General features: G+C 39.2%; 1 protein-coding gene across 3 annotated transcripts in view; it reads left to right on the forward strand.

Moving 5' to 3' along the window:
- Positions 1–13,908, forward strand: part of ZNF609 (zinc finger protein 609) — a 209,770-nt gene that overhangs the window by 152,641 nt on the left and 43,221 nt on the right. For all 3 annotated transcript variants that reach the window (XM_072738787.1, XM_072738784.1, XM_072738785.1), the window contains one exon: positions 1,293–1,518. In XM_072738787.1, the coding sequence (XP_072594888.1) occupies positions 1,293–1,518 (226 nt within the window). The remainder of the gene's footprint in view (positions 1–1,292; positions 1,519–13,908) is intronic.

Genomic DNA, 13,908 nt, shown 5'->3' on the forward strand with positions numbered 1-13,908 from the left:
GATTTTGGCATAGGTCATGATCTCACGGTCATGGTACAGAGCCCTGCCTCTCATGGTACAGAGCCCTGCCTCTCAGCCCTACCCCACCTAGGGCTCTGAGCTCATCAGGGAGTCTACTTGAGATTCTTTTCCTCTGTCCCTCCCCCGCTCACTTGTGCTTGCTCTTCCCCCAACCCCCCGTCTCTTGAAATAAATAAACCTTTAAGAAAAAAAATATTTCACAAGGGGAAGAAGGTTCCAATCCTTGACTCTCATTTTTAAGTCTGTTGATTGGTGTCATACTTAATCTTCAGGGAAGATTTGTCAGTGTGTGAATTGAGCACTGTTGCATGTGCAGGACACTGTGTTCAGTTAGGATTTGGGCCCTATAGACTCAGAGTACTTTCATCAGTCTGATAAATGCTAGGATTTTAAAAAGTTAAGGGATTATTACCCTCTTTATTATAACTTTTAACTGTTGATATGTTGAATTCTTGGTTTCTAAGAAACTGCATTCGTGTGAGAGGTTCGAATTCTAGAGGTAGATTTCTGGTTTTTGTGTTCTCCTATTTCTGTGTGTGCATAATCAACTTCATCTGCAGACTGCCATGAATTGGCTTCTGGATAGTAACAGCACCTGCTGTTTCTTAAAGATAAATTTGATGTTAGATTCAGGCTCCAAAATGCTATTCTCATTAACTAGTTAGTCACTGTTGTAATCTCTACAGGTTAGAAACCCCCATCAGGTTGCTCCTAGCCCTCCTATAACTTTTAAGTAGATGTCCACCTAGCTAAAGATGAATTAAAGCACTAGTCTTGAAGTAACATTCCTAGGATCTGGTTATTTTCTCCCCTTCTTTATCCCTACCCATGTTCTTGGATTTTATACCTAATTAATGTATTATTTGCCAAATGATAGATTGGTGGGAAACAGTGGTGGCAATGGAACATGCCATAGAAGGCTTTTCTTTCTCATCAGTCTGTGTGCTCTAATATTGTTGAAATCTGGATGTGGTTCTCTGTCACTAGAGATTTTCAAATGAGACAGGATTTTTTAATACACTTTTAGCTAAGCACAGTTTATGAGAAAGATCATTAATAAGAAATCGAGCTGCACCTACCACAGGGTACACTCATATAAACCACTAGATATGTGGTGGTATCATGAGCTGGAACTTGAAAGGAAGGACCAAAGTCTTATATTTAGAGCCTTCCACACTGGCAGGAAAGAATGTAGGACTAGATTAAATAGAGAAGGTATTTCCTCTAAATGTTCTCTCTGCAACTCAGCTACTACTTTTCTTTCCTCACAGATGGAGTCCCCTGTCTCTACACCGGCGGTGCTACCACTGCACCTTTTGGTACCAGTGGTCAGTAATGACATCTCATCCCCCTGTGAGCAGATCATGGTTCGTACCCGATCAGTTGGGGTCAACACATGTGATGTGGCTCTAGCTACAGAGCCTGAGTGCCTGGGCCCCTGTGAACCTGGGACAAGTGTCAACCTCGAGGGCATCGTGTGGCAGGAAACAGAAGATGGTAAGTGCTATATGTGACTTTCCCATCCCTTCTCAACCTACTTCTGCCAACATGGGCTTATTGTTGTAAACAACACCAATTATTTTTTAGGAGTCTTAAGTGACCATAGTCTGCTGGTGATACCTATCCAGAGGATTGCAGCATACTTCTTGGTGAAATCATCCAGCTTCTCAAGATTACCACTTTTTAAAATTAATTATCTCCCCTTCATAGCTATCAACAGTGTTAGCCCTGCTATTTAAGCAGTCATTTGATAAGTACTTGCCAGGTAATTCAAACTGTGTCTGTACTCTCCATATTCCTCTTTACCATTTTATATGGGAGAATTTGAATGTAAATGAACTTTTGGGTCAGGCTTGAAGAGAATAAAATAATGAAAAGACAGCTGTTGGAGTCAAGGAAACAGAAAATAGTCACCCTTAAATTGACTTGGTGTTGGCTCATTGAATATGCAGCTCTTGCCTTTTTTTAACACCTGGCAGTGCAGCCAGCAACTTCCCACTGGTTGCCTCTTTGCCCAGCCACCCACACCACTTGATGCATCTGTCACTTAGTACAGATTTTATAGGCCTAGGCAACAGGGAAATGTTCACATGGTCTTGTTTTCAGGCATCCACTAAGCAGTTGGCTCACTGTAGGGTGCTTCTGCCTGAGGCTAACATCCAGACTTCTAGTATGTTCCATTTGTCCCTGAGAACAGAATCTCTTCTATTTTGGAAGTTCATAAACCTGAAAAAATAGGGGTGTAAAGGGACTTCACCAGGTATTTCTGATCCCTTGGTACCATCTGTGGCAATTTGATTTCAGCACATACATTCTTTTTGTAAAAAAATCCAAGTTCTTGTTAAAGAATGTGTGGTTTAAAGAGAGGCTGGGCCTCACAGTCCCATCAGGTCTCTGCATCAGTAACCAGACTTTCAAAGCATCCTCACTCTGGAGTGTAGAGGCCCAGAGGAGCACAGCTCATTATTTCTAATTATCATAAGCTATCTTGTCAGTTTGCCTGTGGAAATTCAGGTGTTTCATTCTGGTCTTTCTAATCAAAGTTTATTCCTCTGAATATTTTGTTGTGATTCAGTATTTATTTAAAGTCTATCGTGCAGTACGCATTGAGGTGATATATATAAAAAATTCTGTGGTTTTTTGGCTTTCTCATTGTTAAACAGCAATATAGTAAAGCTTCAGCTTTCAGAATAACATTGCTGATGAGGTTTTATAGTGTGCCTGAGACTGTAATGCCAGGAAAAAAAAATCCTATTGTGTTAGAAACTGATGCAGAGACAATGGAGAGAGAGGTTGACCCTAGAAGTTGACTCTGGATAGGTGTATTCAGTATACAATCTGGAAATCACAAGTGGCTATCTCTAATTTTAAAAATCATCGGCCTATGGCCAAACATCTAAAAAGCCACAGAGTCTGTTGGAATAACAAACATGTCCAGACCACAGCTCTGTGACACCAAGCAACCTTCAGGGCCTGTTGCCTCAATATATTGAAGATAGAAGACATCAATTTCCTACCTATTTATTCTATCCATCTTCATAATGGTGACTTTTCTCCAAGGACAAGATACTTTTCATATATGTGAACTTGACAAAAACTTTGCAGGAAAATGAGGCTAACCCTTTTACTCTCCTGAGAACAATGGATACCTTTTTATCTGAGGATCCCTGTTCTCCCTCCCTGCCAAGGAAATGTTAGCGTGCGTGCACGCTAACACACACACACACACACACACTTTTTAAATTATTTCTTCTGAAAGGCTCTCTGGTTGTACCTGACAGCTTATTACCAAGTTCCCCTGTTACACATTTTGAATGCACCCTGCAGTTTATTTCACAATAGTTATCACAGTTTGTAATTTTATATAATTTTATTTTTCTAATAATGTCTGTCTCTTCCATGTTTTAGAATTCTGTGAGCTCAGGGACTGTTTTGCTCATCATTGAATATCTATTACTTAATACTTGGCACCTGTGGTAGGCCTTCAAGACTATTTGAATGAATGCTTACATCTAGTCATTGTCATTTCTAAATTATTTTTTAAAAGATTTTATTTATTTCAGAGAGAGAGAGAATGAGCAAGCATGAGCAGGGGAGGGGCAAAGGGAGAAGCAGACTCCTTGCTGATGTGCGGCTCCATGCCCAGGACCCTGGGATCATGACCCTTGCTGGAGGCAGACACTTAACCTACTGAGCCACCCAGGTGCCTCTAGTCATTGCTATTTCTAGATCTATGTTAACATATATCAAATGGATACTAAAATAGTATGAAATTAGAAACCATATCAAATACTTTACAAAATTCTAGACCGTCTCTGAAACTCAGAATACATACTGCTGTCACCAGATTTGAGATCACTCTAATTTATACCTATAAGATTTTTAGTTCTCTTACTTTTTAATATCATATTTTCTCCCGTTTATTATATTGCATTTCAGGGCCTAGTACCTTTCCTCTTTCTTTTTCATTCATCACAAGGGAAAGAGAACTGTTCTGCAATTATATACTCTACTCTGCTTTCTGACCCTCCCAGAGGGCCTTCACCTGAACTGTCAGTTGGTAAAGGTCTGAATTGGGATCAGAGTTGGTTTACATTCCTTTTCATCTTCAGGTGACAGAGATTTCCTGCAAAGATCATTCTCTGCAGATCTATAAGATCTAGTATACTGAGTCTGTCCTCAAGTTAATAATAAGAACTATATATGGATACTTTTTTAAAAAATCCTTCAGCCTTCTGGGCTTTTTGTCTGCTACCTGACACTTTGTACTTCTGTCTGTCTCTTTGCCCAGCAAAGATAGCAAAACTACTATCTTCAAATGGAAAAATCCTTAGAGCTTAGAGAGAAGCTGTGAATGTTTGGCCTCTGAGGGAAATGGAGGATCATGAGGTCCTTGTAGAACTGAGCCTTCTTGCTGGGAACAGGTGTAGGGGTCAGGACCTCAATTCTTCCTCGTTTCTTTGCCTACCTGTCCTGTAGTGTTGCTTCTTTCTTTCCTAGCTTTCAGTGCAAACCTTGCCTTGGAAACATCTTTAAATTCCTGCAGATTCTACCTCTTTTTAGGCTGTTCATAATTCAGCTAGCACTGTAAAGATCTTACTTGACTAGGCTCAACCTTAGGACTTTTAAGACTCAAGTATAACTTGGAATGTTTTCTTTGGCTTTTTTGAGACTTAACACTTCTGCAGAGGTCTGATTCTACCTGATTTCATTTTGTCCCACCTCACTTCAAATAAAAATATCAGGGGTACCTGGGTGGCTCAGTTGGTTAAGCATCCAACTCTTTTTCTCAGCTCAGGTCTTGATCTCAGTGAGGTCCTGAGTTCATTCCCCACCATGGGCTCTATGCTGGAGGTGGAGCCACTTAAAAAAAAAAAAAAATCAAAAGAACAGGGTTCCAAGTCCATTCCTAGTTCACAAGGCATACTTTAACCCAGGGTCCTGGAAACAATGTATAAGAGTATTTTTTTTGTGGGGGGTACACTGAGTGGCCCAGTGGTTGAGCATCTGCCTTCTGCTCAGGGCGTGGTCCCGGAGTTCCGGGATCATGTCCCGCATCGGGTCCTCATCAGGCTCTTGCATGGAGCGTGCTTCGCCTCCCTCTGCCTGTGCCTCTGCCTCTCTCTCTCTCTGGTTCTCATGAATAAATAAATAAAATAAACAAAAAGATATTATTTTTTTAAGATTTTATTCTTTTTTTTTTAAAGATTTTATTATTCTTTTTTTTTTTTAAGAGTTTATATATTTACTCATGAGAGCCAGAGAGAGAGAGAGAGGCAGAGGCATAGGCAGAGGGAGGCGAAGCAGGCTCCATGCAGGAGCCCGATGCAGGACCTGATCCTGGAACTCCAGGATCACACCCTGAGCCGAAGGCCGATGTCCCAATGTATAAGAATCTTTAAGGCAGAACATATTCTTTTGCTGAGACAAAATTGCTTCCTGGCTTCTATGGTGTTTTTAAGAAAGGCAAGGCTAACTTTAAGAATTCCAGGAGATGCTATAGGTTTTCTTTTTTAAGAATTCCAGGAGATGCTATAGGTTTTCTTTTTACACTAAGTGTAGCATTACTTTAGCAATGTGCTTTCTGGAAGAATTTGTGGTATGGTGGCAAGAACACTGGAGTGAAAAATAGGAGAACCATTGGCTATTATATTTTGAAAATGAACAGTTTCATAAATCAAAACTAAAAAATATTAATACTAATGATGAAACTTCATTATACACTTTTATAAATTTGTTTTCTCAGAAAAACAAAACTACTTCTCTTGCCAGTCTCCCATTCAGGGGATCTCCACCTGCATTTTTCAACTCCTGATCCTAGTCTGACAAGTGGAAGAATTCACAAAATCCAGTTGCTTTGGATGCAAGTATATGCTAGCTGACTTAACGTTGAGCTTGCAGTACTGCTTAGCAATCCCTTCATATCACCCTGTTACATTCACATTTCTCAATGCTTAACCTCATTCTCAAGATTCATTCATTAGCCCAATTCATTTTCTTTTCATGCTCTTAAGCAGCTAGGATCAAAGACTCCCACCTGAACCCTCCCAGCTTCCCTCTTCTTTCTTAAAATGTATTTTTATGTCCTATTATTTCCTTTTTCTCTCCTTATTCTGAAGATTCTTTAAGACTTTATACCATGAATTTATCTATTCTTTCTTCTTCGTCTTTATTCTTCCCCCTTGTATTTAAATTCTTTCCCTCTGCAACAGTTTTTTACGGTGAAAGTATTTTCCTCATCCTTGCTACCCCTTTGAACTATTGACCTCTCTCCTTTTCATCACTGCTTGCTACTGCTGTTTACAATCTCTTTTTACCTACTCGGTATCATGCACCTTCTTGCCATCAGATTTCTTCTGCCACCATTTGACTGAAATAATCTTATACCAATGAATTTTCCAAAGGTCTTTTCTCAGTCTGCCCTAGACTTTTAGAAGCTCTACTATTTCTCTATTCTTGAAACTCTCTCTCTTGTCATTATCATACCTCTCAAAAATCTCATTTGTCTTTTTGACTGGTTATTTTCTTTGTGTCAGTACTTCCTCCTTGTATTTATTAGGTCAGAAATTCCAGAAGGGTTTTAGGGTGCTGAAATATTGGTCGGTTCTGTTCTGTTGGCCTTTAGCGAGGGCCTTTGGCAACTGGTGCCCCACTCCTTTCTCCTAGACAAGCAGCCTTATCCACATATATTATTTTCATGTACTATGTATGCCATAGTGGGGAAAGTTGAAGCATTGCATTAAGAATGGGATTTGACTCCTAGGAACAGAATATGAAGTAATAATGATTTAATATAAGAAAACTCTGATGGTAGGCAGTGCAGGGTTAGTGTGATGACTTCTAATGTCATCAGTGTTCCAGGATCCTTAAAGTTAGATCTTCATTGCAAGATTTCTAATGTAGCTCTAGACATCACATTTACTTTCCAGGATTGAAAATGAAGGAGATAAGTAGTTTCTGCCATCCACCTAATCTGTTTCCCTTTGACAAGCTTTCCCAGAATCCAGATCTAAGACTTCTGCCTACATCTCATTGGCTACCCTTTCTGCAAGGAAATGTAGTATTTTAACTAGATACATTGTTTTCCCACACAAAGGAAGAAGGGGAAGCAGGTAGTTTGCTCTGCTGCTCTACTTTGCATAACCTTCATACGTCGCAAATCCCAGAAGTCATTGCTTCAGCAGCCTTCTTTTAGGAAGTGCAGTCTTTTATATTCATGGCTCCAGCTGTCTCCCTTATATGAACAATCTCCAAATCTTTATCTCTAGACTTGACCTTTTGGCTAATCCCATTTTATACATCACCAGAAGCTGATTTCTTAAATTCAGAGTGTTTAAAAAAGAATAATCTTTTTCCTGAAATTTTGCTTCTTTCCCTCTTCTGTTTCTCTTTATTACGCCTACTTTTACAACCTGTTTTACTATATTACCATTCTACCTGTTTTCTAGGCTCACACCTCCCTAGAGTTATTTCTGACTCTTAATTTTAATTCTTCATCTTTTTTTTTTTAAGCAAGCTCCACACTCAACGTGGAGGCCAACATTAGCCTTGAACTCATGACCCTACACCCAGGCACCCCTATTCTTCATCTTTTTGTATAGTTTTTACTGGTTATTTTGGGGATTATAATATATGTATTCAATTTTCCACAGTCTACTTAAAATTGGAACGTTTTTACTACCTCAAGCGGAATGTAGAAATCTTACCACTATGTAAGACCCTTTCCCCTCCCTTCTTTATGTTGTAATTGTCTTATGCTCATTGCCAAAAACAGGTAATGTTTTTTAACAGTTGAAAAAAATCAAAACAGGAATATTATTCTTGTGAAGATGATATGAAATCCAAATTTTATTGCCCATAGATAAAGTTTAACTGGAACCTAGGCATATTCATTTCATGTATTTTCAGCCACTTTGCACTAGAGTGGCAGAGTATTACAACAAAGACCATATGGCCTGCAGAGTAAAAAATATTCACTGTGTAGTCTTTTACTAAAAAAGTTTGTAAACTCCTGGTCTTATGAATTACATTTAATACATTGAAAACCCCATCAGACAATTTTTAGAGAATTTTCCCTTTCAGTCATGTGATACATACTTTAAAAACTCAAGAGAGGGCAGCCCCAGTGGCACAGTGGTTTAGCGCCGCCTGCAGCCCAGGGTGTGATCCTGGAGACCCTGGATCGAGTCCCTCGTCAGGCTCTCTGCATGGTCCCTTCTTCTCCCTCTGCTTCTCTGCCTCTCTCTCTCTCTCTCTTTCTCTCTGTCTCTATGAATAAATAAATAAAATCTTAAAAAAAAAAACCTCAGGAGAATAGTTTATTACTTTTACCCATATAATTAATATTTCTGTTGCTTTTTCTTCATTCCTGGTGTTCCAGTTGTATCTCTCTTGTTTTCCGTCTGTCTGAAGAATCTCTTCCTAATTCTTTTGGCTATTAATTCTCTGAGAATGTCTTTATTTCACCTTAATTCTAAAAGATATTTTTTTCTGGATACAGACATCTAGGTTTGTATTTCTTTTCTTCTTACACTTTAAAAATGCTCTGTTTCCTTTTTATAGCCTCCATGGTGTCTAAGAAATATGTAATCACTTAAGTCATTGTTCCCCTATAAGTAATGTGTCACTTTCCCCTGTTTACTTTTCTGAATTTGATTATGATTGTGATGTATCTGATATGGATTTCTTTGTGTTTATCCTTTTTAGGGGTTTATTCATCTTCTTGAATCTGTAATTTTGTGTTTTTTCAAATTTTGGGAGTCTTCAGCCATTACTTCAAACATTTTTTTTGTTCTATATTCTCTCTTGCGGCCTTTTAGGACTACAGTAAATATAAGCCTATCCTTACTAGTTTCCACCTAGGATTCCTTTTTTTTTTTTTTTTTTTTAATTTTATTCGTGAGACCGAGAGAGAGAGAGAGAGAGAGAGAGAGAGAGAGAGAGGCAGAGACATAGGCAGAGGGAGAAGCAGGCTCCATGCAGGAAGCCCAATGCAGGACTCCATCCTGGGACTCTGGGATCACGCCCTGAGCCAAAAGCAGATGCTCAACTGCTGAGCCACTCAGGCGTCCTTCCACCTAGGATTCCTAGGTGTCTTTTCTACTTTATTAAACTATAAGATAGCTAAAGCCAGAAATTGCATTTTATATATCATTTTATTTCACCCAAGAACTAGTTCAGTCTTCATACGAAAAGTAAAATAATAGATGAATATTTGATTAAACTGCCTCTGCCTTGTGCCCTTGCATTTTAGATATGTAGATAAAAATATAATTTTTTGGTAACCTCTCTCAGGTTCATTTGGTATGTACTAACTAAAAATAATAAGAGTTTGCTTGCTCACTTGCTTGCTTCTTTTTCTTCTTTCCCTCCCTCCCTCCCTCCCTCCCTTCCTTCCTTGTCTTCCACCACCAATCTTTTGAAATTATAAAAGTCAGAGATAGAACCTTAGGTGTTTTCAAAGGAAATGGTTTGAAGTTATATTCTGAGGAACTTGAGCATGGAGGAGCCTCAGAAGCAGTCATAAGAGGAGTATGGGGTGCTGAGTGGGCAGGCCTCAGGCCCCACCTTTGCTACCCCACCACATACAACCCAGAATAGTTCTACTTTGGGGTGATTTATATGTTAGGCTTCTTTGTGAAACTATATTTGAAGGGGATTCTGCTGCTAAAAAGTTGTGATATCGTTTCTCTGGGTTCACTTTCCCACTCCAGTTGCTCTTAAAATATCTCTGAAATCAGTCTGGTCTTTTACCAGAATATCAGAAAGACACCCCCCACCACCACCAAATCAGAAAGACAGAAGTTACAGGGCTATAAGACCATGTTTTTGAAGCTGAAGCGAGTACAACTCCCTGTATGGAATGAAAAGCTGTAAGTTTGGCCCATCTTCCAAAGCTGCATTCTAGCTTAAAGATTTAGTAAAGAGAAGGGAGTTTCAACTTCTGTACTCATTAAATAAATATGCACAAGTATCCTCATCTCCATATTTTTATTCAAAAACTATAAGAGTGTCAGGAACTATTTGAGAATAACTGTCTCAAGGACTAATGGTATCTTAAAGGCATAGTAGTGCAAAACAAATATCTGAACTAGCGTTGAGAGAGTTGGATTCTAGAACAGATGGTAACTTTAGCTAGCTTGTGTTATCTTGGTTAAGTCTCTTAACTTATCCTAGCCATAGATTTCTAATTTATGGGGGCTTGGGCTAGATTTGCACTGTTTAGTAAAACTTTTTGTGATGGAAATATGCTGTCCAAAATGGTAGTCTAGTCACATGTAATCCTGAGCACCCTAAAATGTGGCACATGATACTGAGGATTATTAAGTTTAAATTTGGGATGCCTGGGTGGCTCAGCAGTTGAGTTGTCTGCCTTTGACTCAGGGCATGATCCCAGAGTCCCGGGATCAAGTCCCACATCGGGCTCCCTGCATGGAGCATGCTTCTCTCTCTGCCTTTGTCTCTACCTCTCTCTCTGTGTCTCTCATAAATAAATTAATTAATTTAAAAAAAAGAACTCTTATTAAGTTTAAATTTAAATGGTCATGTGTCACTAGTGATTTACTATATTGGACAGCAAAGGGGCTAGATGATCTTTATGTAATATATACTCTGGAAGCGTAATAATAAACTGTGAGATAGAAGAATAAATGTGTGGGAGGGTGAAGAAGCCACCCTTCTTCAGTAACTACATTTGCACAGACCCAAGGTGACTCCTGAGTCTGGCCCCTGTTACCTGGGAGAACATTTGGCCCTGCTTCAAACTCTGTGGTTGAGTCTTGTACTTTGGTCTGTGGGTTGCAGTTTTCTCATTATCAGAGTAATAGGCAGTGGTTTTGCTTAGCAGGAAGTTAGTTTGCCTGTGGTAGCTCCACTGAGAACCTGCCTCAGCAGTTCTTCATCCTCATCTGATTGCAGATCCCAGCTTCAGGTCTTTATCCTTCTTGCTAAAAAAAAAAAAAAAAGAAGGGGCTGTCCATTAATCTTCTTTCATGGAAATGGTAACCTTGATAGTTACCCTTGGTATATTCTGTATGATTCTGATGTAGGGAAGTATGTGTGTGAAACCATGAAGTATCCAATTTAAGATATTTATACTGGAAAGTTAGGCTGGTTCTCAGCTTTTGGTTTTTCTTTTTCCTTTACCTAATTAACAGTCCTTCACCTTCACTCTTCCTCAGGCAGCACTTACCTGGAGAAAGAAATGGTGCACAGTGACCATGCTTTCTCCACTGCTTAGCCAATTACTTACTAGCCTGACTCCGGCAGAAACAGCTCCACCAATAGGAGAGTCATAAAGAGTCTAGCAGCCATTGTCTGGCACCACAAATCTTCATAGCAACAGACCACCACATGGCAACAGCAGCCACACAAAGGAAACATTAGGGAAATCAATACTTACTTTCTCCCACCCCTCCCCCACCCAAAACAACAGCCAACACATTTTTCCCACCTAGCAGCTGACTCCCAGGGGATGCTTTAGGGCAGTTACGTGTCTGTATACCTTTGTAGATTATGTTATCTGCCCACTGTCATATACTTAAATCCTGAAGCCCTAAGGAAAATTTTCAGTTACAGAATTTTTTGAGATTCATTTTATAAATTGTAAAATAAACTAATATCCAGGGAAGAGAGATGTCCTTTTGTGTACTGTCACCCATCACCTTCCTCACCCCAGGAAAGCACAGTGGGGTGGTATAGTTGGCCAGACTATGGATTTGGCAGATGAGCAAGATTGCTTAAAATGTGATTATTTTGATATTTCAGTTGTTACTTTAAGATGGGTTCAGAGACATACATATTTTGTTATGAATGTTATCCTTTAAAATAATTTAGTTACTAATACTTATGTATGAAACCCAGTAAGTGATACTAAAACAATAAATACAGTCTGGTATAAATGGCATATGATTTGGCCTATGATTCCAAGAGGTAAAAGGGTAAGGTTGTTTCACTGGTCTGGGCCAAAGTGTCCTCATTTGTGAAATGAGGAGGTTGGACCACATATCTCTATGGTCCTTTCATTTGTGATATTTACAATTCTGTGATCATTTGTGTGGGACAGAAGAGAACTGTCTTTGTTAATCATTCATTGGTTGTGGTGAGATCTGCTGGAAGATGTTGTTGAGCCCTCTGGTCTCAGTGCTTACACTGCTAAAAACAGGTCCTGGCCCTGCCCTGGTTGATAAAGCTGCTGTAACAATGATGGGCAGAAGCTATTAACAAACTTGGCAACCAGCCTTTTCTCCCACAGCAGTAGTTTTCAGACCGGTTCAGGCAGAGCTTTGCTCCCAGGTCACTGCTGTTGCCTCTTAATGATACCAGTAAGAACTCCCTCTTTCTCTCTCTTCTCTCTGGCTCTGACTGCTTTATGAAACAAGAGGCTGTTCTGCCCCTCTTCTGATACTTCATTATCCTATCTCCCTCAGGCTTTACTGAACAAAGAAATCATAGGGCATCAACTTCATAATTTAGGCAGCTGGAGATCATTTCCCCAGGATAGGGGTGGGTAGGTAGCTCATTCCCCCTGGCATGAGGCAGCATTGCTAAATGGCCTGTGTTTTGTCTGCCAGGCTTAGGCTTTGTTAGGCCCATTCAGCCTTCTCTGTATTTGAGTTAAATTATAGTGGCAAACCAAGCCCCTGTACTTTCAGAAGGGTAGGGGTTAGGAAAAAATGGAAAGTGTGTCATTTATAGTCCCTGCTACTTGCTAATTGCTCAAGGAATTTTTGTTTAATCCACTGTCACTGTGCTTACTCCTGCCAGATCCTTTATTTCCCCTAGTTGCTGCCTTCATGGCCTTCTCCATAGCAACAAGCTCTGTGACAAAAAGGCTATGGTGAGAAATTGAGTAGTTTCCCCTCCTACAAGCTGTACTCTATTTTTTTGTTTAGTACGTCTTTAAAAAGCCAAAAAGACTGCTATCGAATACTTTTCTACCCCAATTGAACTCAAAATCAATGAAACTTTTTAACCCTGAACTAATTCAGTGAAAAATCTGCCTTCTACTTGAGTCTGATTATGCCCACCTTTTGAAAATTTTCTTTTATCATTCAGTATATTAAAATACTGTGCTAAAAAAATAAAAAAAATAAAATATGGCGCATATTCCCATTTACCAAGCTCCCCTCTGCTTTTCAGCTTTTAGCCTGCTCCTTAGAATTATTCTATTAAAATATCTCCCAGAATCAGGTATCACTATGGAGAAAGAATGGATGGAGAAAGTAGAAACACTTTTCCGCACCACTACCACCCCAAGCGCTGTTGCATTAGACACTAGACTGGTCTGCTACCCTGGAGTTTGGGCAGACTGCCCAAAGTATAGAACTAGCTTGCATCTCAGCTGATCCTGATACTGATGCACAGGAGTCACAAACCCAAGTGTTTTTGTTTTTATGTTAATAGGTCTTATTGAACAATAACAGATATAAACATGTGCACAAATTATTAGCAAGCAGGTCATCAAGTTTTCAAAGTGAACCCACTTTGTGGTATCAGTACCTAGATGAAGAAATGCATTATTACCACAACCCCAGAAGCCCCTTCATTCTTCCCTTCCAATAACCAACCCCTTAAAAAAAAAAAAAAAACATCTATTCTGACTGCCAACATCATGGATTAGTGTCCTCTATTTTGAACATTATAAAAATAAAATCATTACATTGTGTAGTTTTTTAATGTCTAGGTGTTTGACATTATGCCATTGAAATTTATCCATGTTGTTACGTGTAGTGGTACTTTGTTTATTTTCATTATCTTATAGTATTTCATTATGTGAATATAACACTATTCAGTTGTTGATGAGCATTTGGATTGTTGTAGTTTAGGCTGTTGTACAAAATGCTGCTGCAAAAATTGTTGTATGTGTCTTTTAAAGACTGTATGTAC

Source organism: Vulpes vulpes, chromosome 15 (genome assembly GCF_048418805.1).
Source record: "Vulpes vulpes isolate BD-2025 chromosome 15, VulVul3, whole genome shotgun sequence".
NCBI classification, from domain to species: Eukaryota; Metazoa; Chordata; class Mammalia; order Carnivora; family Canidae; genus Vulpes; species Vulpes vulpes.